At 51.9% G+C, this 27,683-nt stretch overlaps 11 protein-coding genes across 11 annotated transcripts; 9 read left to right on the top strand and 2 right to left on the bottom strand.

The window, feature by feature from the left end:
- The first annotated feature begins 46 nt into the window (after positions 1-46).
- BDZ83DRAFT_89444 (uncharacterized protein) lies at positions 47-362 on the top strand. Its single transcript, XM_060515983.1, has one exon. The coding sequence runs from the start codon at positions 143-145 to the stop codon at positions 299-301; it is 159 nt and encodes a 52-aa protein (XP_060369038.1). The 5' UTR covers positions 47-142; the 3' UTR covers positions 302-362.
- Positions 363-595: 233 nt separating this feature from the next.
- Positions 596-2,132, top strand: BDZ83DRAFT_607671 (inositol monophosphatase). The gene is made up of 2 exons (XM_060507443.1): positions 596-1,090; positions 1,227-2,132. Exons 1-2 carry the CDS (start codon positions 973-975, stop codon positions 1,997-1,999), a joined length of 891 nt encoding a protein of 296 aa, XP_060369037.1. The 5' UTR covers positions 596-972; the 3' UTR covers positions 2,000-2,132.
- A 917-nt stretch (positions 2,133-3,049) lies between these two features.
- BDZ83DRAFT_89431 (uncharacterized protein) lies at positions 3,050-5,018 on the top strand. Its single transcript, XM_060515982.1, has 4 exons — positions 3,050-3,231; positions 3,285-3,848; positions 3,908-4,042; positions 4,096-5,018. Exons 1-4 carry the CDS (start codon positions 3,178-3,180, stop codon positions 4,795-4,797), a joined length of 1,455 nt encoding a protein of 484 aa, XP_060369036.1. The 5' UTR covers positions 3,050-3,177; the 3' UTR covers positions 4,798-5,018.
- Positions 4,988-5,656, bottom strand: BDZ83DRAFT_569383 (Isochorismatase-like protein; the record flags this gene model as incomplete). Its single annotated transcript, XM_060504187.1, has 2 exons — positions 4,988-5,173; positions 5,258-5,656. 2 exons carry the CDS (start codon positions 5,654-5,656, stop codon positions 4,988-4,990), a joined length of 585 nt encoding a protein of 194 aa, XP_060369035.1.
- A 1,369-nt stretch (positions 5,657-7,025) lies between these two features.
- BDZ83DRAFT_607664 (beta-lactamase superfamily domain-containing protein) lies at positions 7,026-8,204 on the top strand. The gene has a single exon (XM_060507442.1). It carries the CDS (start codon positions 7,197-7,199, stop codon positions 8,007-8,009), a length of 813 nt encoding a protein of 270 aa, XP_060369034.1. The 5' UTR covers positions 7,026-7,196; the 3' UTR covers positions 8,010-8,204.
- An 850-nt stretch (positions 8,205-9,054) lies between these two features.
- On the top strand, positions 9,055-10,952 carry BDZ83DRAFT_763959 (putative MFS transporter; the record flags this gene model as incomplete). Its single annotated transcript, XM_060515224.1, has 3 exons — positions 9,055-9,087; positions 9,453-10,240; positions 10,314-10,952. The coding sequence occupies 3 exons, from the start codon at positions 9,055-9,057 to the stop codon at positions 10,948-10,950; spliced, it is 1,458 nt and encodes a 485-aa protein (XP_060369033.1).
- A 552-nt stretch (positions 10,953-11,504) lies between these two features.
- BDZ83DRAFT_569405 (NACHT domain-containing protein) lies at positions 11,505-14,556 on the top strand (the record flags this gene model as incomplete). The annotated part of the gene is made up of 3 exons (XM_060504190.1): positions 11,505-11,966; positions 12,019-14,007; positions 14,077-14,556. Coding segments are annotated over 3 exons (2,931 nt in total), but the record flags the coding sequence as incomplete, so codon positions are not given.
- Positions 14,557-15,138: 582 nt separating this feature from the next.
- On the top strand, positions 15,139-16,468 carry BDZ83DRAFT_607661 (WD40-repeat-containing domain protein). The gene has a single exon (XM_060507441.1). The coding sequence runs from the start codon at positions 15,199-15,201 to the stop codon at positions 16,348-16,350; it is 1,152 nt and encodes a 383-aa protein (XP_060369031.1). The 5' UTR covers positions 15,139-15,198; the 3' UTR covers positions 16,351-16,468.
- A 5,140-nt stretch (positions 16,469-21,608) lies between these two features.
- On the top strand, positions 21,609-23,378 carry BDZ83DRAFT_748768 (major facilitator superfamily transporter; the record flags this gene model as incomplete). The annotated part of the gene is made up of 3 exons (XM_060513663.1): positions 21,609-21,678; positions 21,822-22,187; positions 22,240-23,378. 3 exons carry the CDS (start codon positions 21,609-21,611, stop codon positions 23,376-23,378), a joined length of 1,575 nt encoding a protein of 524 aa, XP_060369030.1.
- A 604-nt stretch (positions 23,379-23,982) lies between these two features.
- Positions 23,983-25,614, top strand: BDZ83DRAFT_607654 (uncharacterized protein). Its single transcript, XM_060507440.1, has one exon. It carries the CDS (start codon positions 24,205-24,207, stop codon positions 25,510-25,512), a length of 1,308 nt encoding a protein of 435 aa, XP_060369029.1. The 5' UTR covers positions 23,983-24,204; the 3' UTR covers positions 25,513-25,614.
- Positions 25,615-25,879: 265 nt separating this feature from the next.
- On the bottom strand, positions 25,880-27,392 carry BDZ83DRAFT_716721 (apses transcription factor Xbp1; the record flags this gene model as incomplete). Its single annotated transcript, XM_060511874.1, has 4 exons — positions 25,880-26,751; positions 26,801-26,885; positions 26,932-27,047; positions 27,104-27,392. 4 exons carry the CDS (start codon positions 27,390-27,392, stop codon positions 25,880-25,882), a joined length of 1,362 nt encoding a protein of 453 aa, XP_060369028.1.
- Positions 27,393-27,683: the final 291 nt, after the last annotated feature.

The raw sequence follows: 27,683 nt of genomic DNA, 5'->3' as shown, positions 1-27,683 counted from the left end.
GGCGTTGGGCTCTGCTTTATTACCTCTATTCACCATGTTCTTCTCGCCTGATTCCAGTTTTTTTGCGCGGTAGAATATATGAACCGAATGAACCGCCAAAAAGCCTCCTAATGTGTACTAACCGTTGGAGAGAAAAGTTAGCATGCCGTTTCCCAGTATCCCGCCGGAGCCGTCGGCCAAGAACTCTGATAACAAAAAACCCTCTGGGGGAAATGATGAGTCGACCGGGTCTCCACCAGTTGATCGGGCGACGACGTTGCGAATCACGCCCAATACTGAGGAAATCCCTCATATAAGGTAAAGTACCATATGGACGGTATGCGCGTATAGTATCGGACGAGTCGCCTGATGTGAGCCTCCCGACCGCATACTTCCGTCGACGATGCGCCATTTGCCCCCCGCTGCGGCACATCCACCCCTCGCTCACCGGCGCGTTGTCCCGCCGAGGATGTCCGCTCGGTGGGAGACCGCCTCCCGAGCTTCATGGGAGCCGGAGTGGGTCGGGAACATCGGTGACCGCTCCCTCGTCCAGCCAGGTGAGGAACCTTTAGTGTGCGCTCCAATCGCTGAGAGCTGAAGAACACATGGGAGTGGGCAGAGGGTGAGATCCGCCCGCTCTCCCCACAGTGAACCGTTGGAACTCGGACCAACCTTTTGTGACCTCATTCCTTTCTTCCCCTCCAAACTGGTACCTCACCCCGCCATCTATTCCGATTTCCCCCCTCCTCCCATCTTCTGCCCCTCCAAAAAAAGATCTCCCCATTTGGAGCTTGCTACAACATTGATCGGCGACCTCTACCTTATCCCATCCATCTTTTCTTCCTCAAGCATATCATATAACTACAAGATCTCCCATAGATTATTATATCTCAATTGGATTTCTTTTCACATTCCGAGTGCCATTCATTAGACGATTATAGCTAGCTGGCTGTAACTGCGGATCCGTAAACTCACCACCAACGACACATCACCATGGCGGACCTCAACCTGCAAGAAATCCACGACACCCTCCTCGAGATCGCGACCGAGGCGGGCAAGATGATCATGTCCGCGAACCCGGCCTCGATTGACCAGGACACCAAGCTCAACTGTACGCACTCTCTCCCCCTCCATACCTCCATCCATTGAAAGCGCATCTCCCCCGATCCTCAGCTCTCTCTCTCTCTCTCTCTCTCTCAGCCAATCCGCAACACCTTAACTAACTTCTCCCACCACCTCCCAAACAGCCGTCGACATCGTAACCGAAACAGACCAAGCCGTCGAGAAAATGGTCTCCACCCGCCTCTCCGAACGCTACCCCTCCATCGCCTTCATGGGCGAAGAAACCTACACAAAAGGAACCCGCCTCGGCCCGGAACCGACCTTCGTCGTCGACCCCATCGACGGCACAACAAACTTTGTCCACTCCTTCCCGGACGCTTGCATCTCCCTAGGCCTAGCCGTCAACCATGTCCCCGTCGTCGGCGTCATCTACAACCCCTTCCAGGATCTTCTCTTCACGGGCATCAAGGGAAAGGGAAGCTACATGCGCCGCGCCGGTGGTCCAGCACAGAAACTGCCCCTCGCCAAGAACCCTATCCCCTTGAAGGGTCTGGATTCCGCGCTGCTGGCGTGCGAGTGGGGATCTACCCGCGACGGACCCAACTTTGACCTCAAGGCCGAGACGTTCAAGAAGTTGGCGGCGACCAAGGAGACGGGCGGTGCGATGGTGCATAGCATGCGCGCCCTCGGCTCCGCGGCGCTGAATCTCGCTGCCGTGGCGGCGGGACAGCTGGATGCGTATTGGGAGGGCGGGTGCTGGGCGTGGGACGTGTGTGCGGGTTGGTGTATCCTGACCGAGGCGGGTGGGATCATGGCGGGCGGGAATCCGGGGGTGTGGGAGCCTGCTGTTGATGAGAGGGTGTATCTTGCTGTCAGGGGCGCTCCGGGCGGGCAGAAGGAGCTTGTGGAGGAGTTTTGGGGGGTGATGGGGGATAAGAAGTTGGATTACTCTGTTTGAGAGGAGAAAGATTAGAGGGGAGCTTGATTATGGGCGAAGGAATGAATGTGAATGCGAATGAGGTTTGGATAAGGTACCTAGATGAGGAGGAAACAGGCCATAGATTTGATGTGTAGATCTATAATATAGACCATGTCTTGGAGTCTCAAATACCAAACGTCAATCCCCTTACACCACTTGACTACAATCTCGATATAAGATACCGTATGACCATGCTAACACCGAGGCAAAGTAAGTTCATTAGCCACAACTAGTAAAAAGAGTTCACCCCCCGGTGGCGATTGGGGGCTACATCTCTTGGTGCTCATTCCGGGACTCGAACTCGATCGCTAAGCCTGTCGTCGAGTAGGCTGGTTGGCGTTTAGATTGTTGACCATAAACCACTCCACCACCCAGCCAGTTTGACCTGACCCGTCGACCTAGACGGGCGCCTGCTGGCTGGTGACAGGAATGGGTTTGAGGGGGGGTATATACCCTTTCAGCCTCGTGGCGGGCGGTAAGGTGGTGTGTCACGTGAGGAAGACACCTTGTGGTTGATGACAGGTGCGTAGGTACTGTTGATGATGAGGGAAGGTACGTCCAGCCCCTACCTTAGCCGAGGAAGATTTAGGCGGCCGCCATGAGTGTGTGGAAGATACCTACGGTTGACGACACACACTTGGTTCGTCCGGCCCCATTCATGTGCAACTAAGGTAATTGGCTTTGCCTCACTTCCCACGCGGATGAGGAAATAAAACGGCAATGAGGGTTGGTGGTTGCGGCGTAGTGGATGAAGTCCGCACCGATTTCCCATATCTACTTGACAAACTTGGTGTGTGTGTGTTCGTCCGAAGGCTTTTTTCATCTCCCATTCACCAGGGAGTGTTGCCGCATGAACGACTTCAAAGAGGTGGCATTATTTTCATCTTCAGACGATTGAACCCATTTACTATAAGACGTACCATTCCTCTTTACTAAGAAGTCCTATATGGACCCGGGCCAAAGCCGGCAACCCAACAGCTCCTTAGCGCCACGTGGGGGTGCCGTAACCGAACGCCGTTAGTGGTCAATGCTGGATGCGAACCCCCAAACACAAAAGGCCAAGCAACCCCCGTTACCGCGCTAAAGACTACGTCCTCCATTGTCGTGGACAGAGACCAGCATATTTGTGACTGCGGCGGTCTGGCTACTGACCAGACATGAAAACCAAACAGCCTACAGTCTGCGACGAGTGCAGAAGACGAAAACTTGGCGTAAGTGTCCCGCAAAGCATGAGAAAGACCTGACTAACGCTTCGTTTTGGCAGTGCGACGGAAAGCAGCCATGCTGCTCTCAGTGTGTCTTCTCTGGCCTCAGTTGTCCAGGGTTCAGGAAACACATTGTATTCCGTCAACCCTCATCACCTGGCTCGGTCGCTTCAGGTCAGCGGAAGAAGCGGACACGTCAACAAAGCAGGACAACCAATCCCGCAAGTCAGAGGCCGAGACCTCCGACTCGGGCCTTGACATGGCCACTCAGCGACGTACTCTCGCTGTGCATACAAAACTTTGTCCCTGCCAACGAGTTAGGGTCGATGTCCAGTACTTCAAAGCCTTCACAGTCTCGAATATGCGGAGCCTGGGTGGAAGTTCTGCCGGGACTTGTCGGGACAGATGGGAGGAGACACGACGGACCTTTATCCTCCGCCATCAAAGCTCTGGGAATCTCACTGATGGCCAGAGGCCCCAAAGGGCGAGCCCCTGTTCATGAAGCCATCGCAGCGCACTCCTCAGCGCTCAAGGTTGTAGGGTGCCTCATCCCACACGCCAATGATGATCCGAAGAACTATACCGAAATATCTGCAGCCATCATGTGCTTATTTCTGTCAGAGGTAGGAGATTCTTGTTCTCCATTCGGCCTCTTGTAGGTACTCACATATGACTGTCCCAGAAATTCTTTCCCACATCGAGCTATGCAGCGACGGTCCACGCAAGGGGCATCGGTGAGCTAATTCAACTCCGCCCGCCGCAATTCTACGCATCTGGAACACCCCACAAACTCTTCGTTGGATTCAGACCAATTTTAGTACGACAGCCTGTATTCATCATCATCACCTTACCTGTGCTGATATATCTCAGATTCTCCATGCGTTTGAAACTCGGAAATCGACCTTTCTCGGGACGCCTGAGTGGAAAGAAGAGCCGTTTCGGCGTGTAGTCCAAGACCCCCTCCAGGCCCTCTTGAGTGAGGCCTGCGCCATACCCGCTATTTTCGAAATGCTTGATCACTGTAACGACGATAGTGAATCTGCCGCCCGCAAAGCCGTGATCCAGTTTGTGGAAGCTATCAATCGCCTGGACTCTTGGCACAAGTCAACAAACATGACTATGGGAGACTTTACATGTTTACATAAGGTCTCACCAGCAGATACCAGCCTCGAATTCCCAAATATCACCGTAGCTAATTCATTGAGTCACTACTGGGCGTTCTGGATTATCTGCGCCACCCAGATACAGCGATTAAGAGTACATCACCTAAATATCTCACAAGATTGTCTTCTGATAGACGGCGAATACCCCGCAAGCAAAGCGGTGACCCAAAAGGTTCTTCAGCTCGCAACTTTTATCCTTGAAAGTACAGGCTATTTGATGCGGGAGGACATGAAACTCTATGGCCTAGCATCTGCGTTCTTTCCTTTGCACATTGCGAGGGGTGCGTTGGAAATGTTTGGAGGCGGTGATGAGGCCATTTGTGAGCAGTTGGCAAGAAACGCTGAGATTATACGCCAACAGGGATATGAGGATGTGTTGTTGCATAGACGGACAATACTTCTGAGTTGAAATCTGGTCTACAATAGACCTCGTCAGCTCATGTTGGAGCAGACGTAATTGTGGTTGCACAGCAAGGACGACAATGGCAGCACGGACGACGAGGACAACGACGACAGTAACGGTTGAAGTGATATTAATTGATAGAAATGAACAACGCGCTGCTCGCCCTACCAGAAATATCTAGCCTAATGGCAAAGCCTTATGCAATATCTTGGCTCTTCACCACAGTACCGAATGCATCCGCTATTTCAGCCAACGCGACCTTCGTCAACTCCTGGGCATTTGCCCCAGGAATGTCGCGGTCACCGACGGCATCTTCAACAACGATCACGTCCCACCCCTTTTCACTCGCCTGTCGAGCAGTCGTCGAGATGCAAACGTGCGCCTGCCGAAGAAGAAGGGAAAAGGTTAGTCTCTGGTAACACGTCTCCGCCAAGCCTTTCATTCTTGTCTACAATTCATATCGTACCATGTATCCAGTCAAAACCACCTTGTTCCTTCCTGTAGCCTTTAGCAAATCTTCCAGGTTCGTACCCGTGAAGGAGCCCGGAAAATTCTTGGTGACCACACTTTCCTCCTCGAGCGGCTTCAGCTCGGAAAATTCCTCGGCGAGCTCGGTGCCGGGAGTAAAGAGGGGGGCACCGGCGGGCACTTCGTGGACGACGTGGATGACCGGAGCCTTTGCAACGCGATATTTCTCAAGCAGGGAAGCGATTTTTGCTCGGGATGCTTCGACGTCGGAGACTGCTAGCTTGCCAGTTGCATACTCGTTTTGAGCGTCGATGATGACGAGGATGCTGTCGCTCGTAGAGGTTGTAGATGCTGGCACGCCAAGCATGGAACGCATCGAGACTGCTGCAGACGCCATGGTGATTATTTTGTTCGCCGAAAACTTCGAGAAAAATCTGAAGAAGGTTTTTATACGAGTGATAATGTGAGCGGAAAATACTGGTAAATCGTCTGGCGGCTTGTATCATTATCGCTGGCTCCTGGGTCATGTATTCATACAGAAACGATCCCGGCTTTCGATGGGCGTGTTAGTGTGTAAGGGTTGCCCAGTAGTGGATGGCGCTAGTCCAAGTTAGGCATCATAATCCGCCAAGACAAGTGATCCCCAGATGATGGAGAACGATCAAGGAGCCCCGAACGTGTAAGAAGTGACCAATCGGAAGCCACTAAAGTCTGCAATGACGCCGGATTAGAGATGTCTTGGCGAATTATGAATCCTATTCTGGTCAAGCGCAGAGGTCTCATGGAGATGGAGGAACGCCCCGTTTACTACTCGTCCTGCAAATAATATGACAGTCAAGCTCGTGACTCAACATCGGCCCATCAGCCATGAATGATTGTTGTTTCTAAGCTTGATAATCTCTAGGCTTCTACAAATGACAAATCCTTCCTGCTGATTAGTGATGGAATGTAATCATGATTCCCAGTTGAGGTTATCCTCCCGTAGCATCTCGAGACCCGGTGAGATCAAGATCAAGGACGCTATCAGTGCCATAACATTTGATCCCGAGGATTCTATGCCGAAGGCAACCTTCGGGACAGCTTGGAACGGGTCCAGCCCCTTGCTTATCACTTATAGTAAAAACCATAAATTTCTCGTCGTGTTAGTGAAGTTAACCATTGCTCAATCATGGCGATCTTTTATAGTGGAGACAAAGTCTATTCACGATAACAGTGAATTGATGGGAGTGCAAACCACACTTCTCAAGTTCAATAAGGCCAATAATACGGAAAATTGGGATTATCAATGGTAGCAAAGAGCTTCTCGAGTTTAGTTCCTTCGTTGATTACATGCAGCCAGTATCGCATTTCCCGGAGTGCATAAACGTACTACCCTGGCAAGACGAATTCTCACAAAATTGTAGTAACAGTGAAAGCTCATCGTAGCAACGCAACTTGTCAAAATACTTGACACACAATCTTAGGGCTGACGGATGGTTTAAAACGACGTCAAGGGGTAAATTCATTGTCGATGACCTAATGTTAATGAAAGGCATTCGACTTTAACGTTGTTATTTGTGTCAAGTCCACATACTAACCCATGTCAAAAGTGCGATCTACACAGTACCTCTGGTGGGACTATCTTACCAACCATTGTAAGCTTTTGGGTTGGTAATCGGCGTCTTACATGGATCTGTCAAAGCGTCCACTGCTGAATCATGTTTGCCGTTGTAAGTCGTGGGTTGGTCAGACGTGAGATAGCCTTCTTTCAAATCCCCGAGAGGCATCAGGGCTTATACAGCATATACCTATCACATATAAGGCAGACTCTGAAGCATGCATTCCCAACGAACATGAATGACAACGGCACTACGCAATAGCTTCTACCTTCAGTCGCATCATCTGCCAACAGCCCCTCTCAAGACCAACGACCGAGATCTCCATTAAACCTTTCTACAATGTCTTCCAAAATCAGCTTCAAGCCTAAAGTGAGCATCACTCACATTGGAACTGCGACGGCCATCCTTGATATCGATGGCGTGCGCTTCTTGACCGACCCTTTCTTTTCCCCAGCAGGTACCACTTGGGACGTGGGTGTCACCATCCTCCAGAACACCGAAGATCCTGCTCTCAAGCTCGATCAGCTTCCTCCCATCGATGCAGTGCTGTTGAGCCACGAAGACCACCCCGATAATCTCGACGAGCTGGGCCGCCGGCTCCTCGACGGCCGCCACGTCTTCACGACCGTGGACGGAGCCAAGAACCTCGCTCCTCGTCCGGCGGTCGTTGGCATGGAGCCATGGACCACCGTTGAGAGACGTATCGGCGGAAAGGTCTTCCGCATCACGGCCACCCCGTGCCAGCACCTACCCGGCGGTGAATGCATTGGATTCTTGCTATCGTCGGACGACTTCGGGATTGGACCGAACAAGCTGCCGAACGCCATTTACTTCACAGGCGACACGGTATACATGGACGAATTGACCACGATTACCGACAAGTTTCACGTTCCCATTGCCATGATGAATCTCGGTTCCGCCCATGTGCAGTTTCCGGACAGGGACGCGCCGCTGCAAATCACCATGGACGGCAAGCAGGCGGCTCGTCTATTCCGAGAGATCAAGGCAGACCATTTGGTGCCCATGCATTACGACAAGTCGTGGGGTCATTTCACTCAGTTTGAGGAAGGACTGGCCAAGGATTTTAGAGATGAGGGTGTTGATGACAAGGTCAGGTGGTTGAAGCCAGGAGTTGCAGTTGAAATTATTTGACTAGCAACAAGGAATTCCTCGAGGGAGTAGCTTAGTCTGGATAGTTCAACAAATTTCGATCAATGAGAATGATTGAACAGAACCTGCAACAAGAATTTAATCATTTCTCGGTCTCGACAGGTGTTGACGAAGCTATGAGTTCATGTTCGAAACGCCGGTGTACATCATGAGGCAAAAACACCAGTAATTTAGAAAAGAAAAAGACGTACGTAAGTAACCAATCTAAATGTGTCACCAAATCTTTCACTCGCCTACATGCTCCTCTGAGCATGCTAGATAGGGCTTCCAGGATTACGCGAACCTATTGTTGAACCATGTCCGCCTAAGATGAGTGATTTGTTCAAGTTCATAAAATCTCTCAACGATTCTATCTTTAGCAAGAACTTCTTATCCCTATGTACGACTTTGTATGATCCATCAAGGGATTACAAAGGTTGCATAATTGCCGAGGGGATAGCGTTTGGTTTCGATGTAGGAGTTATTAATTAACAATCAGAAAGAACATCTGCAATACGCACCATCCTTCGTAGCATTAAGAAAACATCATTTTTCAGTCACACCACTTGCATGGCCCGTCAGATTCACATCTGTAACTTCATGTCGTTATGAAGAATGATCGTTTCAATTGTATGCAAAAAGAGATGACTAGCATAATCGTTTCGTCGTCACTAGCCAAACGAGAAAAGCAATGAGTTCAAAGTTTTGCTTTCCTCTAATATCACTTCTTTTGCTCCCTTGAGAAAACCCCGCCAACACTACAAACCACCGACCCATGACCGTTCATCACCCCACTGTCGGACTTGGCCTGGTTTTCTGAAGAACGAGTTATAACTTTACAAAAACCCCATCAGGGCTGCATGGACGCTCGTGATCCGCCTCCTTAGCAAGGTTTGCTGCCACTAACCTGAAAGGGGAAGCATATTCCGTCGGTCAAACTTCAAAAGTCGAGGCTGTCATATTTATCAGCTTGTGGGTGTTTGTTTGGTTGTTCAGCTTGTGGATATCTCGATTCGATTTGCCAACGTTAGCAGTCTTAGAAATCAAAATGAACATTGACCTGCAAGTCGTCCTCAATCGAGTCAGTTCATATTTGGGCTTCAAATCTAGCTCGTATACAAAGGGTCCCTGATCCTACTAACAATCACGTGGAACATAATGCAATCCGTCTTTTACTTATTATCAAAACTTTCGTCAGGCAGCACTGAGTATCGTTCATCGGCAACCGATTTCAATCCTACTCTTCCGTCCCGGTCGTTCGCACAATTTTGGGGAAACCGTGTTGGTTGTTAGGTGCTACGAAACATGGGGCCAACAGATCGCATCCACGAACCGGGTCGACAAAGTCCGGTGCATGAACTCGACCTACACGAGACAGCCACGGATCCCGCCTTGGGGGTTACTCCCTATGCCACCAACACCAACACGACACCGCCGTTCAACCAGTGTGTACCCAACCTCGATCGAGCTCCCGAATTCGAAGTGAAATGGGACAGTGAGTATGTGCAGGACCCTCGCTCATGGCCTACATGGTACAAGGTCTTCACCGTCACTACAGTCAGCCTCGGTGCCACCGTAGTCAGCCTGTTCAGCACTCTTTATACCTCTGGGATCCCCGGGCTGCAAGCAGAGTTTCACGTCTCCAAGCTCGTCGCGCTCCTGGGTCTCACCACATACCTGCTCGGAATGGCTGCAGGCAGCCTGATCGTCGCGCCCATGAGCGAATCACTCGGCCGACGGCCGCTCTACATCGCATCCATGGCAGCATTTCTGGTGCTGGTCTTGCCGAGCGCCCTGGCTGAGAGCATCACGACCATCATCGCCACTCGTTTTTTCGGAGGGTTCTTTGGTAGCACCATGATGTCGAACTCGCCCGCCACCGTCAACGACATCGTTTCAGACAAGCACCGCGCACTTGCTTTAGGATTTTGGTCCATAGGCCCGGCGAATGGGCCCGTCTACGGGCCGTTGATCGGTGGCTTCGTCTATCAATACATGGGCTGGAGATGGACGAACTGGATCGTCTTGATCGTTGGAGGCGTGGTCTTTGTCTTGTTAGCCTCTGTGAAAGAGACGTACGCTCCCGTGTTGCTGAGGAGACGAGCCGCCGAAAGGTCCAAGGCAACCAGAGACAATAGATGGTGGACGCGCTACGATCATGGTCAAGGGCTCTGGCCATTGCTGAAGATCAATCTATACCGCCCACTCAAGATGATGTGCACCGAGCCGATCTGGTAAGTCGACCCATCCCGACTTCTCAGCGATTGGGAAATTTGACCTACGTCTTGATTGGCTTACTGTCAATAGCATGTTTTGGAATACATACATCGGCATTGTTTACGCGACTCTCTATCTCTGCTTCGTCGCTTATCCGATTGCATTCCAGCAGGAACGGGGCTGGGCGCCAGGGATCGGCGGGCTGGCGTTTCTGGGGATTGGATGTGGCACTCTCATTCCCATTGCGGCAGAGCCTCTTCTTCGCCGCATCGTCAACCTTCATCAGAAAGACCCGGCCACGGGCAATGTCAAGCCCGAAGCCAGAGTCAGCGTCGTATGTATAGGTGCCGTCCTGTTAGCAGTTGGCCAATTATGGTTCGCCTGGACATGCCGACCTGGAACACACTGGATCGTTCCCATCCTTGCTGGTGTTCCATACGGTGCCGGAAACGCTTGCACTTTCATCTACGCAAACAACTACATGGCTCAGTCCTATGGCATCTACGCAGCATCAGCGTTAGCAGGGAATATGGTGGTCAGAAGCATAATGGGCGCGTGTCTGCCGCTTGCTGGGCCATCAATGTATGGGACGCTGGGATTGAACTGGGCTGGGACACTGCTGGGTCTTGTTGAAATGTTATGCGTCTCTGTTCCGGTAGCCTTCTACTTTTATGGCTATAAGATCCGTCAGGGGAGTCCTATGATACAAGAAATTACTAAGCTTTAGACAAATTGAATTGTACAATAACTCAGGAAACAAAGTACATTTTAACGCAGTTAATCACTAAGTCAGCCATATTACCTACCCGGCCACTCTGATCCTTTATCCATATGGAATAAAAGTATGAAATAGTGGTGAAGTCTCGGTGAGCAGCTCATCGCAGTCGGGGCCGTCTGGGCTATGTCTTTGGCGAATTAGACATGAACACGAGATACCACGCATGGGGAGCTGAAAAAGCTGGAGACGTTGTAATTACTCAATTGGATCACGTTGCAGTCGGCGCGTATATGCATATGCAATAGCTCCCATGAACGGCAAGAATGACAGGGATGAGCCCCATTTCGTGCTGCAATAAGACTGTTCGGTGATCTGTTGGACTGCAACAAAATTATGTCTGGAACAGTGGTCGAGATTGAATTTTTCGGGGGACTTAACGCCTCCCCGCAGGCAGCTTGGTATTCTTTGACTTTCCCTACCAAACTGCAACTGCCATCAACAAGTATCACCGTCTTCAATTTTGGTTCACGCCATATTTTGGCCAACAGAGATCGCCAGCCGTCATGTGTCTCGCTTGTTTCAAGTTCTGGCACAAGGACAAAAAAAGGGATGTCTCCTCAACTCATTCGGCTCAGTCGTCCAATTCACTGTCGGTATCCAATTCTCTGTCGGCAGACAGCCTACGGGAGCGCCTGTGGACTGAGGCATATCATGCCCTTGAGGCCGGGGAAAAAAGTATAGTGGAAGCATACGAAGAACTCCTTGCCCACAGGCTTAAGAATATCAGCCGCGATTCCGGGTCCTTGGGAAGCCCCGAAATCACTCCTGAAACACTGAAAACGCCAGACCAGTTGAAGAGATTTATCGACGCCGGGCTCGAAGAGTCGAAGAAGATTGCAGCCGTCAAGAGGAACATTGAAAAATTCAATCAAATCTTTTTGCCAGTAAAAGAAGTGATGAGCGTTGTCGTTCTGGCGGCTCCGCAGGCCGCTATCCCATGGTCTTGCGTCTCTTTCTCGCTCCAGGTCGGTCGACCTGGCTATTTGAAACTTGACCTATGATCACTAACTTCACCAGATCCTTGCAAACCCTCTGACGGAGTCCAGTATCAACCGTGAAGGCATTACGTACGTTTTGTCGACGATGGACTGGTATTGTGAACTTGTCGGTCTTCTTATCGACGATGAGAATCGGTCGAAGATGCTCAGAGACGAACTCGAGAAACAAATTGTCGAGCTGTACAAAAGGCTTCTCCTGTACCAAATGAAGAGCGTCTGTCGTTACTACAGGTCTCAGATCCTAGTCTTACTTGGAGATGTCTTCAAGATCGATGACTGGACGGGAGAACTCACTGGTGTTAAGGAAGCCGAGGATCAGGTGCGGGCCAGGCTAGGTCAGTATCAGAGCTCGTCGATTTGTGACTCGCTCAAAACCCTGGCTCGTGCCATGCAGGATCAAACCAACCAAATTCAAGACCTATCATCTTTGATTCAGAAGCAGTATCAAGCGCAACAAGACAGAGACAAGCACCGGGATAGGGAAAACTGCTTGATTGACTTTCGTCAGACGGTCGACCCCCATCACGAAAAGGACCGTATACAGATCGACAAAGGGGGGCTTCTTCGAGATGCTTACTCCTGGGTTCTGAATCACGATACTTACCGGAGATGGCATGAGGAAACTCATCACGAGATACTCTGGATCAAGGGCGATCCGGGTAAGGGGAAAACCATGCTCATATGTGGCATCATTGACGAACTAGAGACGGACCCTATCCACACCCTATCATATTTCTTCTGTCAAGCCACCGAGACGACACTCAACAATGCCACTGCTGTGCTACGAGGGCTTATCTATGGACTTACAAAGAGATATCCGCAGGTCGATCGGCATATCTACGACAAATACAAAGATGGCGGCGGAAAGGCGGCATTCGAAGGAGACAGCGCGTGGGGAGTGATGTGCGGTATTATGAACGCCATACTAGGTGATCCAATGATGAATGGTGTGCTGTTGATTGTGGATGCTCTCGACGAATGCGTGGAAGGTCGCCAGAAGCTTTTGGATTTCATTTGCGAGAGATCAAAGGACTCTCGTGCCAGGTGGATAGTGTCCAGCCGCAATTGGCGGGAAATCGAGACAAATCTCGAGAGGATCACGGAACGCACGTCGGCGCTGTCCCTGGAGCTGAACAGCGATCTTGTTTCCCATGCTGTTCGCATGTACATTCGAAGAAAGGTTGACAAGCTCGCTGAGAAACAACCTTATCATGACGACCTAAAACTCCGCAACCACGTCGAGAAGCACCTCAACGACAATTCGAGCGACACATTTCTATGGGTGGCATTGGTCTGCAATGCGCTTCGTCAAGATAACATTATAAGGCGAGACCACGTCATCGGACCGAAAGGGGTTCTACAAAAATTCCCTAAAGGGCTCGACAAGCTATACAAGCGCATGTTCCAGTACATTTCTGGTACGATGGATGCAGATCTATGCAAAGACGTTTTGGCCGTCACATCGATACTGGAACGCTCTGTCACATCTCTTGAACTTTGCTCCATCATGGGGCTGTCGCAGCATTTCGACGGTAAAGTTGAGACTTTACAAGATGCCGTGCGATGTTGTGGTTCTTTCTTGAGTCTTCGAGATGGAACTGTCTATTTCGTGCACCAGTCAGCCCGAGATTTTCTACTCAACGAGAAAGAGGACACTTTTGACAACCTTTTCCCGGGCGGAGTCGAGGATTTGCATTGGGCAGTGTGTTCTAGATCCCTAGGTGCCATGTCCAAGGTCATACGTCGTAACATCTATGAGCTACAAGATATCAGCATTGCGCGAAAGGATATCATCATGCCTAAACCGAGTCTCTTGGCATCTGTTGCATATTCTTGCACTTTTTGGATGAAGCATCTGGGAGAATCAAACCCTGCGAGCTACATCAAAGACTATGAGGTTGTCAATAGGTTTCTTCGAATCAAGTTTCTTTACTGGCTTGAGGCCCTTGCTCTTCTCGGTGAGCTGCCGCAGGCAGTGCAAGGCATACAGAAGCTCCAAAATATGATTGTAAGTCAAATTATAATTCTCAAGAAGGTTCATTACGATCGTAAGCTAACTACGGTTCAGAGAGCAAAGCCAAGCTCGAAAGACGAAAGTATAGCAGACCTAGTCGATGACGCAAACCGATTTCTACTAGAACACAAAGAGATGATTGCCGAGTATCCCTTACAGATCTATGAGTCAGCCTTACTATTCAGTCCTGAAGAGAGTGTTATCAGAAAGCACTTCTTCGAGGATCACGCACCCGAGTGGATATCGATAATGCCAGGCTTAGACATGACGTGGGATACGCGCTTGCAGTCTCTTACCGGGGATGAATCCCATATCTATACTGTGATATACTCACCAGATGGCCAATGGATTCTTTCTGGCTATGCAAATGGAACTGTGAAGCTCTGGCAAGCAGAGAGTGGAAATTTGGTACACACATACGATGGTTTTGGCGAAGAACAGCCCGCATGGTCCGAATCAAAAGTAAGGGCCGGTGTGCAGTCAGTGGCCTTTTCAGGAGACAGCCAAACATTTACCGCCGCGTCCAGTAACGGAGTCATTAAGGTCTGGGATCTGAAAACCAATCAAGGCGAGAGTTTCAGAGGCCACGAAGAGGCGTTGGTGGTCACGACGATGGCCATCTCGCCAGACGGTCGCACTCTTGCATACGACCTGGGGAAGAAAGGGGTTCATATATGGAGCATGGACAAGGAAATCTCTACGCGCACAATCATGGCTGATATCGCTGATACATTCTCGCTAAGCTTCACAACAGACGGTCGATGCCTTGCTTCGTCATCTAGAAGCGACAAAATCAAGATCTGGGACACTTTGACTGGAGACTGCAAGCAAGAAATTGACCATGAGGCTCGTAGGGGGGTGGAGATCTCGGGCGACGGACAATTGATCGCGGCATGGAGTTCTGCCGTTCACAATTGGGGAATAAAAACTAGTCCTGCCATTTACATTTTGGAAACAAAAACTGGCCGGCTGGTTCGGAAACTCGAACACAGCGGCATGCGATTTACTTTGTCTATCAATTTCTCGAAAAATGGAAGGCTTTTGGCTGCCTCGACCGATAAAGACATTTACATATACAACACGGCAACGGGCGATCTTACCTGGAAGACCTCAATTGGTGAGAGTTATAGCACATCGTTGGCATTCTCCCCGGACCACGAAAGACTTACGACGGCATGTGTGGATATGACTATCAAGATATGGGATCTAGCAAAAGGCAACAAAAGCATGGCTACTGGTGGTTCTGCGAGAAGCCTTTGCTACTCTGATGAACTTCTCTTCGCAGCCTACTACCCCGACTGTCAGGAGATCACAGCTTGGGGCAGGTTGACCGAACATGATGTGGAAGTACAGAGATTTCATGCGGACAATGTGGATATTCTTGCCATGTCCAAGTATCATCAAAAAGTTGCGTCAGCTTCTTCTAGCGGTCAGGTTACTGTGTGGGAGACGAAAACCGGTGCTCATACACAGCTATTTGGCGCAAACTCAGTGGATGCCAAAGGAGATAACATCAATGACGACATAGATGACGAAACTGGCGGCCTTGTGGAAAAGATCACGTCCTTGGCCTTTCGAAACAGCTTTCAGCTTGCCTGTGGCGGCTGGGAGACGATCAGAATTTTGAACATATCTGATGGTACCATCGCGCAAGAACACTACGAAGCTGATGGATATGTTGAGCTCATGGAATTTTCGGCAGATGGCCAATGGCTCGCCTACAAGTCTCGTGATCGATACAGGCATTATAGCCTCAGAATTTGGAACACAGCGACTGGAAAACGTTTCTTATTATCCGTTGCCGAACCGTTTCGTAGAAACACCGATTCACTGAGCTTTTCCATGGATGGCCAGCTGCTTGTGTCGAGTTCGTATGACGGTATATATCTGTGGGACGTGACAACTGGCCACTGTATACGTCATTTGGAAATCTGCGTGAATAGAGTTATTCAGGCATCTTTCGATGTAGGCATCAAAAGACGATTGAACACTCAATTTGGCTTCCTAACCATCGAAGATCCGGGGCCAAGCTTCCTGGGCCCAAGCAACTTGGATGCAAACATCTGCGGGGATGCTGGAGCAGCGGCCCAGGGCCTTGAAATAGCACCATGTGCAGAAGGTTCAAGAAAAAGTTCACTGCCACACTTTTGCGGGTATGGTCTCAGTATCGAGCTCGACTGGCTGGTGCTAAATGGACTTCGATTGCTTCGGATTCCGCTGGAATACAGAGCGGAGTATTTTTCAGAAGAAAAGACACCAATCATAAACCAGTCAACACTCATATGGATAACCAGGTCAGGAAGATTAGTACGACTGTACTTTCCATCACGACACTAGACTTCGAAAGCACTGTGGCGAGGCAACATACGGTCACGATATGGATTTGAAGCCAATCAAAAATGAAAAGAACGAATGATTCCGTAGAATCGTGATAGTGAATGATAGTGTAGACATTGCAATTTTATCCAGTGCCGCGTGTCTCTCAAGGATTATGGCGCCATTGAGTCATGAACCACATCTCGTACGGCAAAGTACATGTTTTCTCCTCTTTCTTCTTTCAATTAATGAGTTTCTCAAGTAAGAACCCTGGCTGACATCGAAATCGACACTACATCAGGCAGCATGGCAACACTATTAGGTAGCTTCGGCGCAGCTTGCCGGTGGCGCCTGTGAGACAACATGAAGTGACACCGTAACACGACAACCGCTTGGCGACGATCCGTACTACCTATTCACATGATTTCACTGACCGAGAAGTAGTAAACATCCCACTCAAGGTCGTGAATTTCCAACCTGGAGCCAATTTGCCAGCGGACGAGACCAAAATCGAGATCCAAGTTGCGCCGTGCTGAGCTACAGAAAGCCGCGTACTCACCATCGCGTGTCACACGACACAAGATCAACGAATATCACTCATCCATACTGGAAACTATCAAACGGTATCAACCGTGTCATTCACAGCGAAAACAAGAGACGTCGTCAAAGGCGGCTCTGTTCACGACGTCGAACGGGCGTGGGGGTTGATGAGAACGTCAGCGCCCTATAGGATGGCGTGCGCGGGGTGGGTGGGGCACGCCGCCAGGGACCATGGCACACCCTTGTCTCTGGCCGTTGAAGAGTCTCTTTTTGAGAATTAAACATTTGATATCGGGAAATGCCAATGTAAAGTGCCGCTAAATCACAATCCCATCGAGTTTCGAGTGGCAAATGTCCAGGCGGCCACCTTGTTGGACAGCGCAAAGTATCACGTTGATAGGCAATCATGGCGGTGTGTGGTTGCCACCTCGTGATGTGATAGGCGGAGATCAGCGCCGTTGGACGTTTCCCATAGCGGAAAACTCCTGGAACCCGGAGGGAAAACACAACAAAACACAACAGAGATAACTGGGTGGCTAACTCTTCTAGCGTTCGCCACAAGCGTTTCCCTCCACGTAGCCCGCTTGGGACTCAAGACTGTTGATCTCTACACGTGTAAAAGGCAACGATAGTCAAAGAGCGTTGTTAGCGACCGAGTGCCACCCACCCCACTCCCCACGGCTTCACACCCCTCCAAGGATTCCAAACGGGAACTAGCGCAAGTTCCCATGAGGAACCCTGTCGTGGGGCCAGCCGGAAGACGATGCCTGCAGATGGGGATGCGGGGCGGCGAAGAACAGATTCAACGTCGCTGAAAGGGGGGTTATTTGATGATATTTTGGGTTGAAGCGTCGGTGTAAGAGAAGGAGAAGGAGGAGGGAGCTGTGATGAAGCAGTCATCGAGGTGGGAGCGACACACTTGGTGGGAGGACAGGTTGGTCGGAAAAGTCGGTGGAGTTGGATGGCGGCCCAGCACTCGTGTTGGGACTTGGGAAGAGGATGGAGGTTCGGCGAGCTTGTTACCGAGGACTGTCCGTACGAAGAAGGATAAGCGGTAAATGCATTTAAGCCGTGTTCCGGGATTCTCTAGCGGCGTTGCATGTGGGCGGTGGAGATCTAAACACGGAGCGTAGCGGTGGGTACGGGCTTGCGGGCGGCGCTAACGATGGTGGTGGTGCGTGTCACTCGAGGTAAGTTGCGAAAAGCATAATTTCATGCTGGCGTGAGAATGAGATACCTTAGCTCAGATGTGAGATAAGCTTGCAGGCAATGCCATCAAGGCGCGAGGGTGAGGAGCGTTATCTCGCAGCCGGGTAAAAGGACGACATACCACCTACGACCTGAAGTGAGGCCATAACAACCTTGGGTTGGCCTCTCTGTCTCTGCCACCGGGCAGGACGCATGCAGGCACGCAGGCACGCAGGGTGCACTGCAGCCGTTGTTGATGAAAGAGGTGCAGCTTGGGAGATTTGACGAGCGTCGCGTCGCACCGGCCTCGAAACGATGTGCGGCGAGCAGTTGTCAAACCTGACCTTCCGTAGTGTATGGATAAAAGGGAACGTTGATGCGGAGAGCAGAACAAGGCAGGGCAGCTACGTGGTGCTTCCTTGCCTGTCAACAAATGCATCGACGGGGACTGGGGACCACCGAGGTCGGCGCTGGGGTTGATTGCGCTAAGAGGGCCTGCAAGGTGGATGAACGGGCTTGCGAGTTGCGACCTTGTGCTGGCCCTGGTTCGACTGCCACTCGTCCACTTTCTCTGTTGCTATTTGCTCTATCCGTACGGAGTATGTATCCGTAGTGTGCGATTGTTTTGAAGCCGGGGCCAGGCTTGACTGGGGATGGCTTCTTTTCAAGATCTGCTACGTTTTGAACCGATCGCTTCACTTGTGAGCCCTTGGCCTCGGGCGACCTGAACCATGAAAGGTTCCACAACATCGTCATAGCTATGGCCCTCGCACACCGCATCTTGTCAGAAAACGGCTGTAGAAAGGCTACTCAGAGTCACAGTCCTTGGAACGGGAAATTGGTTTAGTCTGAAGGGGTGGCTCTGCTCGTCCCCAGCCATAAAGTCAAGCAGTAGGCGAGAAGTAAATGGTGGGTGGCATAGCGCTTTAGACTCGTAAAAAACGACAAAAATGGAATTGGTGGTTGTCAGGCGACGTGGTCTTGTTCGATGCTCCATGTGGGTTCGCAACAATGGTCCGGTGTCGTCTGAAGTGCGCACATGCTGAGTCGCAGTAGCGCATAGCAGACTCCAGAATTGGTTGTCGAGGTTGCTGCCCAGGAAATTTGGACGATGCAGTCAATGGTGGCGGAGAAGAAGTAGGAGGAAGAGGACTGCGAAAGAGGGCCAAGGTGGGAACTTTGAGAGTCAACGGGAGTCGGGACGTGCTGGTGCAGCGAGCCTTGATCCAATGAAGAGGTCCAATGACTAACGAACTCGCATACAAGGATGCGGCGCACGCTAGGCGATGAGAATAGCTGGGGCTTTACACAGTGCAGAGAACTTCGTCCCAATCAGCCGTCCCAAGTGCGTCGGAGCCGCCAGCCAATGGCACCAGCACCCATGGCAGAATTGGGCCATGAATTGGAGCAAGGAGCAAGGAGCAAGGAGCATGGAAAGTCGTGAGAAAGTGGGCGACAACGGGCAGGCATCGGCAGGGTATGTAATTTCGCTGCGCAGACGAAGCCGCTCTTGGTGCTTCAATAGACACTCTGGACCGGCCCAAAACTGATGATCCGTGGAGCTCTCAAGGCTTTTGTCGGTCGATGCTGGTCGTGTCATGCAGTATCTTGTGTGCCAATTGCAATCCTTGCGGTGAAATCGTTACATTCAGCCAGGGGGACTGGAAACCAGGCCCGGCACTCGCGTGGGACAATCGGTAGTCGTCCGCTGGTGACGGATTTCGGTGACGTTGACCAAAATCTTTTGACTACGAATGATGACCGCCGCGGACTGACATGAAGAGAGGAGAGAGGAGGCGAGGTGTACGTTGGGGCTGGTTGTTGGAGGACGAGCCGGCTTGTTTTTCGGTGAAGATGAATTTCCTTTTTGAGTGAGGCTATCTTGGTTTAAAGAACTAACAACTCATCACCCAATGTTTGGAAGAAGGGAGGGGTGCAATGTCAATGACTGGCGGCCGGCAATAGTATGCGGAGTGCCAATAAGGTAGGCGCAGATTGCTTCGTTAGTTGCAGGCGGCAGTAGGTTTGGAAGATCCTTGGAGCGAGCGTGCGTGTGATGTGGTGGTGGTGGTGGTGGTGCTGCTGATGGTGCTGCTGCTGATGGTGGTCAGTTGGGTTCGAGACAAGGAAATGGAAAGGAAGCCGTCGCAAGTGTCTAGTTCGCGCTACTTCCATCCGAGGAGCCGAAGACCGATAGCCGGTCTTCTTTCCTCCACCTTGATGCATCGTACTTCACCTTGACCAGCCGCCATCAAGTCAGAAAGAGCAAGAAAACCCACCACACACGACACACTCCCGTCTGGGTCTCTCACACGACACGACAATTGACGGACGAGCTACTGCATCGACAAGGAATCGTAGCGCAAGTTGTAAGCGGATATTCCTCTAGAGCCCGTGCGCTCAGCATCCTGGACTCTGGAGCAGTGTGGTGGAGAGAACATGATAACTTGGGTGCTTGGGAACCGTGGGAACTTGCAACGAGAAAGTGACGGGAGCACAGAAAGAAAGACAGAAAAAAAAAGAAAAAAAAAGGTCGCTAAACTAGCGCAAGATCCCTCCCCCGTCACCTGCATGGAGCACCCGTAGTCCTCAGCGGCAGCGCCACTTATGCAACTATCCCAGGCCGAAATCCGCTCTCTTCCCGCATATCTACATACCCTAAACTGCGGTGCCCTGGCGCATGAGCTGCGTGAGCTGCGCGAGGTGCATCGTTCAGTCCGTGCAGGCGCAGTCCATCAGTCGAAGCTTCCCCCTCCATGGCTCCTTCCCTGTCGTCGCGCGGCCAGACTTGCTGCTTTCCTCGGATGCCGTCGGTCTGGAAACCGCAATTCCCCTGTTCTCTCCACCTGGCTGTCTCTAGCAGTCTTGCGATCCTTGCAACCCGGAGCACACAGGATGCACTCCATCCATCCCACTTGAGCAGAGAGCCCCGCCACACTGTGTCACTGTGTGCTGAAGGACGGGACGGTGTAAGTCGGTCGTATCAGACGAGGAAAGAGAGCGAGACGGGACGAAGAAAAAAAAAACATCTCGCTCACGCCGCCCGTCATATGCATTCCTCCCACCAGTGACCAAACCCGACCGAACACTCCCGCAACTCTCTTCCATCCCACCGTGCAACTCTACTGCATCCGCCGGCTTCCTCTCCCGCTTGCATCCGCCAGTCTTCTTTTCTTCTAGCTCCATCTGGCACTCCGGGTTGCTGCAAGCGCTTGTTTCCACCCTCCCACCCTGCGAGACTCGGGAGAAGGCCGTTATCGTACACGGATCCACGTCCAAGAACCAATATTTACCTCCCCTCCTCTCCTGCTTCCGCTCTTTGCCAACATTCCTCTTCTCTCTCCCTCGACAATATCTCTTCTGAAGACGGACGAAACATCTTTTCGTGTAGTCGCATCCTACAAGACGTCACCGCCGCCGGCCAGGACAGGAGGAAACGTGTATAAGCGTACACGCATCCCGACATTTCATTCTTCAAGTTTCCTACGTTCCAGTAGATTCTTCGTCGAGTGTTCTGTCGCATCGTAAGACTTGAACCAAGTCGAGAGACAATGGCCCTAACCATGCAGAAAAGCCCTCGCAACCCAGACGACTTTCCCACCATCCAGCTCTTCCTCCTTGGTACGTCCATCCACCACTGCATTCCCTACCACAGCCACATTCCTTCACCTGGCATTCCCTGTCTTGCCGCGTTCCAACCAGACACATACACACCCGACACCATCTCTTCTCTCCAGCCACGCATACTAACGCCACATTTTCAGCGATTGTTCGTCTCGCCGAGCCCATCGCACTCACCTCCATCTTCCCCTACGCCTGGGCCCTCGTCAAGAGATTCGAAATCGGCAACGCTGAAGATGCATCCTTCTACGCCGGCCTCCTCATCTCTTCCTTCTCCCTCGCGGAGGCCCTGATGGGCATGTACTGGGGCGGTCTCTCTGACCGTATCGGAAGAAAACCCGTACTTCTCCTGGGATGCGTCGGCACCATGTTCAGCATGGTCATGGTCGGCTTCGCCTCCAACATCTGGATTGCTCTGGCTGGCAGAGCTATCGGCGGTCTCCTTAACGGCAACATCGGCGTCATCCAGACCATGGTTGGTGAATTGGTCACCAAGCCTGAGCATGAGCGTAAGACTCCCCTCTCCTGACCACCAACCTTCGCAATGTGCTAATCTTGTAGCCCGCGCTTTCTCGGTTATGCCCTTCGTATGGTCCATTGGCACAATCATCGGTCCCTTTATTGGCGGTACCTTTGCCGACCCTCACGACGCCTTTCCCAGCATCTTCCCCGTCGACGGCATATTCTACCGCTACCCGTACCTCCTGCCCAACCTCGTCTGCGCCGGACTCCTGTTCGTCAGCATCATCCTAGGTTACTTCCTCCTTGAGGAGACTCACCCCGACATGCAGCCTCGCGTCTTCATGCCTGACGACACGTACGCTTCCGAGGAGACTCCCCTTCTGGAGACCTCGGATGCCATGAAGAGACCTGCCGTTGACCTGAGAGATGACAACTACGGAACTGTCCGCGGTCGCAGCGCCCAGACCCCCGCGAAGAAGGCCGATCAGTCCTACAATATCTACACCAAGCCCATCATGTCGCTGATTCTCGCCCTCTGCATCTTCACCTACCACTCAATGACCTACGACCATCTCTTGCCCATCTTCTTCGAGGACGACCGCGCCACTTCCCCGATCACCGTTCTGACAGACGCTTCGAGCCCCTTCTACACCCCTGGTGGCTTGGGTCTCTCACTCCGCGCAGTGGGCATGATCATGGCAGTGAACGGTGTCATTGCGCTCTTCGTGCAGGCCGTCATCTTCCCATTCGCCGCTGAGAAGTTTGGTGTCTACCGACTCTTCATCATCGTCACCGTCCTCCACCCGATCGCCTACGTCATGGTCCCGAGCCTGCTGTTCCTCCCCGAGTCGCTTGTGTACGCCGGAATCTACTTCTGCTTGGCTGTTCGCAACGTCCTTTCCATCATCTTGTACCCTCTGCTGCTCATCTTGATCAAGGAGGTTACTCCCACTCCCAAGGCCCTGGGCAAGGTCAACGGTCTCGCCGCTAGCGCTGCCGCTGGCTTCCGCATGATCGCCCCGCCCGTTGCCGGATGGCTATACACTTTCGGAAGCAAGGTCGATTGTACGGCTCTGGCATGGTATGGCAGTGCCGTCGTTGCAGTCATTGGTGCTATTCAGTGCTTCTCTGTGAAGCGTGAGCGCAAGTTGGATGTGAGCGAGGAGGATGCCCAGCCTTGCTTGCAGAAGAAGGAGTCCCGAGTCAGCATCAGGGAGGTGTTTTCGGACGAGGAATGAATGTGTTGTCAGATGAATGTGACGAATATGGTCCGAGCGGGGAGATTTCACGAAACGGAGTTCAAAAAAGATTTCACGACCCAACCAAAGCATGAGAAAGGGCTATAGAAGGGGAGTTTGTTTGCTTTCTTCGGTCGAAACAGTACGGCGTCACGGGATACGGGCTCAAATTTTGGTGTTGGTGTCATCCATGAGTATCGGATAGACTAGAGACGCTTCTTGGTCTTTGGCGAGCATGGAGTTTTGTTGCATTTATTCGGCGTTCGGAGCGGCTGCTACTTGGTCATTTACCATAACTAGTTAATCGCTCTAATAGAATTGAAGTCATTTTGATGAACTTGGCATTTCCGCTTGAATGTGAATTGGCTGGGTGATGCCTACAACTTCAAATCAAAGAGATCGTGTTGTGTGATCACTCAAATTAATCACTAGATGCGATTAATTATTTAGAGCCATTTGTCCTATCCTTAAGTGAGGTTGAAGAGTCAGAATTCCACGAGGTTCGCAGCTCCTCCATGAACTCCAGAATTTGAAAGATCTGCCCAATGAAAATCGCCACCGCAAAAACCACACACACAAACTCAACTCACCTCCAAATTTTTCGCTCAATCACAGGCTTACACACAACAAGCGACAAATCTCATGTGAGACTCATTAAACTCATATCACAACCTGCAACTCGTTCAGCTGAGACCAACCATTTTAATTCGTTCTCTCAGACAGTTTGCGACTTGAACATTGCAGACAAACCAAGAGACAAATACACATCCTCTACAGCAAACCCACCTCCCAGAAAAAGCGGGGACCGCATCCGCAATCAGCAACAATGGTCCAAATGGAAGAAATCACGGATCAAATGGCCGACGCCATGATCGCCGAAGTCCAGCGCCGCGACGCAGAGCAAGCAGCGGCAGCGCAACAAGCTGCTGCCGCCATCCCAGGCGCAGCAAAGGGCGCGGCCCTGCCCCCCGGCCACGCCCTGCTCAGCGGCAAGACGGCCGACGAGGTCCTGGCCGACCTGAACAAGTCCCCGCTCTTCATGACCTCGCTCGAGGAGAACGACGACGTTGCCGCGCTGCAGGCGCTCGCGTACGAGGGGACGGCAAGGGAGAATGGAGAAGAGTTTAAAGAGCGCGGGAACGAGTGTTTTAAAGCCAAGATGTATGCTGATGCGAAGGAGTTTTATGGAAAGGGGATTGAGATTTTGGCGGTGGAGGAGAAGAGGCGGGCGAAGGGGGAGAAGACTTTCCATACGGAGAAGGCGAAAGTTGAGGGCGAGAGCGCAACGGCGGAAGAAGAAGAAGAAAGAGATATCGAGGTTGAGGACGACGAGGAGGAAATCGCCAAGCAGAAATCCGTCCTGGAGTCGTTGTACGTCAACCGCGCGGCGTGCCACCTCGAGCTCGGCAATTTTAGGTCCTGTTGGACGGACTGCGGTCTCGCGCTGCGGCTGAACCCGAAGAACCTGAAAGCCTACTACCGCTCCGCGCGTGCTCTGCTCAAAGTCGAGCGCATCGCGGAAGCCGACGACGCGTGCGCGAGAGGTCTGGCGCTGGATGAGGGGAATAAACCACTCCAAGCCGTGGCGCGGGACATCATCAAGGCCGCGGAGCGCGCAGACGCCAAGACCAAGCGGGAGCAGGAGCGCAAGGCGGGCGAGAGGAGGAGGGAGATGTTGTTGAAGGCTGCGCTTGCTGCACGAGGAATCAAGCACAGAGTGACGGAGCAGCCGCCCGAGATGGAGGACGCGCGGATGAGGCTTGTGCCTGATGAGGAGGATCCGGCGAGTAGTCTGAGTTTCCCCGCGGTGCTGTTGTACCCCCTGCAGATGGAGAGCGATTTCATCAAGGCGTGGAATGAGACGGAGTGTGTGGGGGATCACTTGGGGTATATCCTGCCGCTGCCGTGGGATCAGAAGGGGGAGTATGCTAGCCCGGCGGGGGTGGAGTGTTATATGGAGACTGCGGCGGGCGGGTTGGTGAAAGTCGGCAAGAAGGCTTCGCTGTTGAAGATTTTGAGCGGCGGGAATGTGGAGGTTGTGGATGGGATCGTGAGGGTGTATGTCGTTCCTGTGGCGAGGGCCAAGGGGTGGGTTGAGGAGTTTAAGGTGAAGAAGGCTGCGGAGAAGAGGTAGTCATTCCGGCTTGGGGTTGAACTTGACTGAATGATGATTACAATGTTTAGAAGAGAGCTATTTGCTACGATTGCGAACAAGGAAGTCTTGATGATCAGACATGTTGACTACTTTATTAAATGCTTTTGAAATTCCACCAAACACCGGACCTAACCCTCGACTTTTTAGACACGAAGTTGGAAAGCAGAGACAAGAGACTTGACAAGTTGGTCCTGTTCCATCCGCAAACATTATCTGAGCACCCAAAAAACAGAAATGCAAACTGAGTGCGCGAGCAAAGAACATGGAAATCTAGAATACGTTCAAGTCGTCCGAGTCATCTATCCTCTCCCTCTCACCCCTCCCTATCTTCCCCGCTCAACTCCTTTCAAGCGGACGTGGCCCGCCGTCGCTTGCTGCGGTGTAGATCGGAGCTGTCCAAGTCGCTTTGGTAGCCAGACTCCTTGCGAGACGCCGTCTTGAGCGTCATGAGGCCCAGCGCGGCATTCTGCTCGGCAATCTCAGCGTCAGACTCTTCTTCCCTTCGCCGAGTGTCAGACTGGAAGCTCAGAGCGGGGCTGCTAGCGTGGAGACTCTCGCCGGCGCTACTGTTACGACCGCCATCGCTGTCGTCGTGATCGACGGGACGCTTTTGTGACCACTGTGGACGACGAGGGGTCGGCGTGTGTCTGCTGTTCAGGGGCGTGAAGCGGGGGACGGCGCTGAGGTACGGATGAGGTGTATGGGCTGTGCGGTAGATGTCGTCGACCAAGCGGTACGGCTCTGGGTGATTTGCAGCCACCCATCCAGAAGTCGGCGGCTGCGAGTGTCGTGCCGGAGTCTGGTGATATCCGTAGCTATAGCCGACGCCGTCTGAGCCGTTACTGGACGCCGAGTCCGGGCACGAGCGGGTGCCACCCTCCCCATCGGTATCGCTGTACGGACTCATGAGACGAGTCGTGTTAAGTCGGAGTCTTCTGTCGTCACGAAGAGGTCGCATGGGCCGTCGTTCAATGTTGGGCATATGCCCGAGGGTGATGGGAGGGAGAGCGCGATGCTGTACTTTTCGTAACCTGCCGGCGTCTTTGACAGCGTCTTCGACGATTCGATGGTCAATCACCATGCGCTGGTACTCTGGCGAGCCAGGCGAGACGCACATGGACGGAAACGACGGGCCAAAGATGGGAATAAGGGCTCCGGCAATGCTGTAGCAGAACGTAGCACATACTGCCTTGGCACATTCATACGGCATCCAGTACCCTGAAATGATTAGCTTCCAGAGTTCATAATTGGAGGCACTTCAACTAACCTTGAGCTGCTATAGCGCCTCCCGTGATGCTGTGCGTGATGTCCTTGAGTCCAGGGTTCAGGCTTAACATCTTTGCCGGAACAGTCTGCACTTGTCAGTATAGGTCCCATCATAGAGTTACGAAGCCCTACCTTGGAATATTTGCAACACTTGAAAAAGGGAGTCATCCGAACAAGACCGACGTTGTAGTCCCACATGACAGTGAAGTCGTTGTCCTCTCCAGGCACCTTGAACTCGTACTTGAAAACTGGACAGGTCGATCAGCAAAGGCAGCCAGCCTATCTCGAGGTTAGAATCACGAACCTTCAAAGCTCTCCCGCCCTGTCTTCTCGAAGAAGTCCTTCTTGCCGCTGTTGTATGGAATGTGGGCACATGACTCCTGGATACGACCAAATGGCGAGACACGAAAGCGGTGGACCTCGCGGCGGGATATATCGTCCAAGTTCTCAAATGGGTAGTATTGGATGACTCCACGAGGCTTGTATTTGGATACCGGAGACGGATCCTTGGACATCTTGAGCTTCGGAACGACGGGTCGGTCAAGATATGGTGACGGAGCTCTGTCTGAGTAGCAGGTTCCCGGCGAGGACATTGCAGGACTTGGGAGGAACCGAGGGGCAGGAAGCGACCCTGGAGGCGACGGGTTAAGAAGAGAAGATACGGAAAGCATCTCGCCGGCTGTTTGTCGGTGGCCGATGTCTCGAAGGCAGTGCTATGCTGCGATGCGGACAGGACCTTGGTGAACCGGCGTAGGCGAACCTATTCCTAAAAAGAGGGGGGAACGATGGGAGACTTAAGACAAGTCCTGCAGCAATAGCGAGACCAGGTGTAGAGGTAATGGCTAGCTAGGTATTTGGCAGTCGGCAAACACTTGATGTCTTCG

Source organism: Colletotrichum acutatum, assembly GCF_030867785.1.
Source record: "Colletotrichum acutatum strain CBS 112980 chromosome Unknown BDZ83scaffold_14, whole genome shotgun sequence".
NCBI classification, from domain to species: Eukaryota; Fungi; Ascomycota; class Sordariomycetes; order Glomerellales; family Glomerellaceae; genus Colletotrichum; species Colletotrichum acutatum.
This window is presented reverse-complemented; position numbering and strand designations above follow the sequence as displayed.

What these genes read in the sequence shown, in the direction of transcription:
- BDZ83DRAFT_607654 (XM_060507440.1), top strand. Translation starts at nt 24,205, where the DNA reads ATGGTCCAAATGGAAGAAATCACGGATCAAATGGCCGACGCCATGATC.
- BDZ83DRAFT_607661 (XM_060507441.1), top strand. Translation starts at nt 15,199, where the DNA reads ATGACTATCAAGATATGGGATCTAGCAAAAGGCAACAAAAGCATGGCT.
- BDZ83DRAFT_607664 (XM_060507442.1), top strand. Translation starts at nt 7,197, where the DNA reads ATGTCTTCCAAAATCAGCTTCAAGCCTAAAGTGAGCATCACTCACATT.
- BDZ83DRAFT_607671 (XM_060507443.1), top strand. Translation starts at nt 973, where the DNA reads ATGGCGGACCTCAACCTGCAAGAAATCCACGACACCCTCCTCGAGATC. An exon ending in CCAGGACACCAAGCTCAACT is followed by an intron (nt 1,091 to 1,226) that starts GTACGCACTCTC and finishes CCTCCCAAACAG; the next exon opens with CCGTCGACATCGTAACCGAA.
- BDZ83DRAFT_89431 (XM_060515982.1), top strand. Translation starts at nt 3,178, where the DNA reads ATGAAAACCAAACAGCCTACAGTCTGCGACGAGTGCAGAAGACGAAAA. An exon ending in GCAGAAGACGAAAACTTGGC is followed by an intron (nt 3,232 to 3,284) that starts GTAAGTGTCCCG and finishes TCGTTTTGGCAG; the next exon opens with TGCGACGGAAAGCAGCCATG. An exon ending in TGTGCTTATTTCTGTCAGAG is followed by an intron (nt 3,849 to 3,907) that starts GTAGGAGATTCT and finishes TGACTGTCCCAG; the next exon opens with AAATTCTTTCCCACATCGAG.
- BDZ83DRAFT_89444 (XM_060515983.1), top strand. Translation starts at nt 143, where the DNA reads ATGCCGTTTCCCAGTATCCCGCCGGAGCCGTCGGCCAAGAACTCTGAT.